General features: G+C 40.9%; 2 protein-coding genes across 2 annotated transcripts in view; both read right to left on the minus strand.

Annotated features, from left to right (window-relative positions):
• On the minus strand, positions 1-1,094 carry LOC107468357 (uncharacterized protein ECU03_1610). The gene is given in 3 exon segments (XM_052255453.1): positions 1-665; positions 668-797; positions 886-1,094. Coding segments are annotated over 3 exon segments (765 nt in total). The 5' UTR covers positions 1,018-1,094; the 3' UTR covers positions 1-162.
• A 512-nt stretch (positions 1,095-1,606) lies between these two features.
• LOC107468326 (40S ribosomal protein S6) overlaps positions 1,607-2,778 on the minus strand; it is a 2,205-nt gene continuing 1,033 nt past the window's right edge. Inside the window, exons 5-6 of the mRNA XM_016087593.3 lie at positions 2,332-2,604; positions 1,607-2,132 (exon numbers count right to left, since the gene is read on the minus strand). Of these exons, the coding sequence (XP_015943079.1) occupies positions 1,891-2,132; positions 2,332-2,604 (515 nt within the window). The 3' untranslated portion in view covers positions 1,607-1,890. The remainder of the gene's footprint in view (positions 2,133-2,331; positions 2,605-2,778) is intronic.

The following is a 2,778-nucleotide window of genomic DNA, read 5'->3' on the forward strand; positions in this document are numbered from 1 at the left end:
TATACTAAGATAGTGATTTATTGTATATAGTGTCCGTATACATAAGACTATCTAAATTCTTATTCCAAGCGAAAGAGTTAAACAAACTTGATACATATATATCTTGCATGCTGTAAAATACTAATATTAAACTTATTAATTAATCTAAATTAATTGACAATTCTAGGTGTCACTATACCCCTTATTCTTACGATCTTCTTTTCTCTTCAAATCTGCAATATCATCACCCAACACACCACGCGCTTCTTCATCATCATCGTCGTCGTCATCATAATTCTTTCCAACGACAGTATCCTTGATCTTCTTGGTGGTGTCTTTGGTAGCCTCCCAAGCACCTTGCACAGTCTCCTTAGCCTTCTCACCAACATTCCTAAGAGTCTCGCCGCTCCGATCAGCTGCGTTCTTCGTCGTCTCCGCCATTCTTGCAGCTGCATCCTGGGCGTCCTCTGCGCCTTCTTTCGTCTTCTCCTTCGCCTCATGAGCATACTCTTTCGTTCTCTCCTTCATCTCTTGTGCTCCTTCTTTTGCACTATCCACGCCTTCCTTCATCGTTTCTCTCGCTCTCTCTGCGCTCTCTTCTGCTTCGCGTCTTGCTTTCGTACCATCGTACGACCAATTATCACTTCTTGATCTCTCTCCAGGCCCTTCTGCTGCATTTCTCCAATATCCACGCCTTCCTTCATCGTTTCTCTCGCTCTCTCTGCGCTCTCTTCTGCTTCGCGTCTTGCTTTCGTACCATCGTACGACCAATTATCACTTCTTGATCTCTCTCCAGGCCCTTCTGCTGCATTTCTCCACTGAAAATTAATCAAAAAAAAAAAACGTGAGTGGACCTGAAAAAAGAACTAGTTAAGTTGAATTTGTGATGATGGAGTTTTCAGTTACGTCTGAGTAGTTATTGGAGGCAGAAGCAAAGACGATCCTGGAGGAGGGTCTGTGGGAGAATCTGAGGGAGAGTGATGATGATTTGGTGTAGCAGCGGAAGACGGTGGTTCTTGTTATGAACATTGCTGCCATTGCGTTTCTGGTTATGAATATTGATGCCATGTATGGTTATATTATTTCTCCAACTTTAGTTTGTTATGATATAAAAACAAACATTTTGATGAGTATAAAGCTTGACTAGTTTGCACCGTTTTCAGAAAGGCCGATAGGGTGGCAAAGAAATAGACTGCCACGTGTTCTACGTGTTGACACGTGTGCTTCCGAATTCGCCACGTACCTCATTCGTTGCTGACACTCTTTTGCTACTCAAATCTAGATTTCAATCAAATTTAGTTATACCTTGAAATTGAGTTCCCAAAACATCATAATAAATTTTCTTTTCGATTTGTCTGATTGCATTCATGTTAAACATACTTACATAACCGTGTCATAGTTTAATTGAACAACAGCATGCACAAAATCCATAGGAATCGACTTTGTTTTCGCGAATTGTACAACTTCAAACGGTATTTGCATATCTATCTTTTAAGAAGTTTTGTTCTAACCAAGTTATTTGCCTTGCTTAATGAATCCACATCTAAGTAGGGATGGATTCCGTAGATAAATGAACAGACATGTGTAATTTCACTAATTTGTTCTTAAACAAAATTGTGCACTCAACTCAATTAATGATTCCCACGTGTATTAGTGAGGAAGTCAGGTTAATGCTTATCACAGCATGCACACAAGATCCGCGACAAAGGCAGGCACTAGTAGCCCTTTAATACTAAACTTAGGTAAGAACTTAAAATTCTATTAAGCTTTCAAACACAACATAAATAGTTGAGGTAAAAAAAGGAAACGATACATTTGAACTACAAAATCCAATAACAGAGGTATCATGAAAATAACACTGTAAAAAACTATGACCAAGATCAAGCTTCACCATAGTCGTATAAAAGCGATCTATGCAGAGGAAGCTTGTTTAACAGCAGCACTGGAGAGCTTTGATCTCCTCTTAGCCAAACTCTCACTACGGCGTTCCCTTTGCTCCTTCAACCTTGAGGCAAGGAGTTTCTGGTACTCTGCTGCCTCTGATTTTGCTTTGGCAATTCTCTTCTTCTTATCAGAAATTCTTGCCCTCTTCCTTTGAAGTGTCAGGGGAGTCACCAACCTTTGTATCTTTGGAGCTTTACTCACCTTTTTCCCTGCAGCAAAATCAAAAAAGAAAATATTACCAAGATGAGAAACAATAAATAATAATAAAATTAGAAATTATGCAAATCAAGGATATTCTCCCATCAGGCCCTTGTTTCTTTCACCTCCTTTAATATGAGGAGCAGCCTCTTCGTAGTGGCATGACCAAGCTAACTAGAATATTCACACTACATAAGCAAGAAACCATACCATTTTTGGTTGTGAATGTCCTCCTGTATGTGTTGACATACTTCCTCACATCATCTTCCTTGGAAAGGTTGAACAGCTTGCGGATTTTGGAGGCTCTCTTTGGACCCCTCATCCTTGGCTTTTCAATGTCTGTCAGGCCTGGTAAATCATTGTCACCCTTCTTCACAATTACCAAGTTCAGAACAGAGAGGTCTGGGCTGACAATGCACCCACGAACAGACTTCCTCCTACGCTCGCCATTGCGCCTTCCATATCCACGGAAACAAGGAGTTCCTGCTCAAGCAAGACAATATAACTCGAGAGCAATACATGGCATTGCAATAACCATAAGACAATGGAAATAGGGGTGGCAACGGGGCGATTTTTGCTCTACCCGACCCCGCCCCGCCCTAATAACCCGCATAAAATCTGCCCTGCTTCTACATGCGGGTAGTAAAAGGTTGAACC

This window comes from Arachis duranensis, chromosome 10 (genome assembly GCF_000817695.3).
Source record: "Arachis duranensis cultivar V14167 chromosome 10, aradu.V14167.gnm2.J7QH, whole genome shotgun sequence".
Classification (NCBI taxonomy): domain Eukaryota; kingdom Viridiplantae; phylum Streptophyta; class Magnoliopsida; order Fabales; family Fabaceae; genus Arachis; species Arachis duranensis.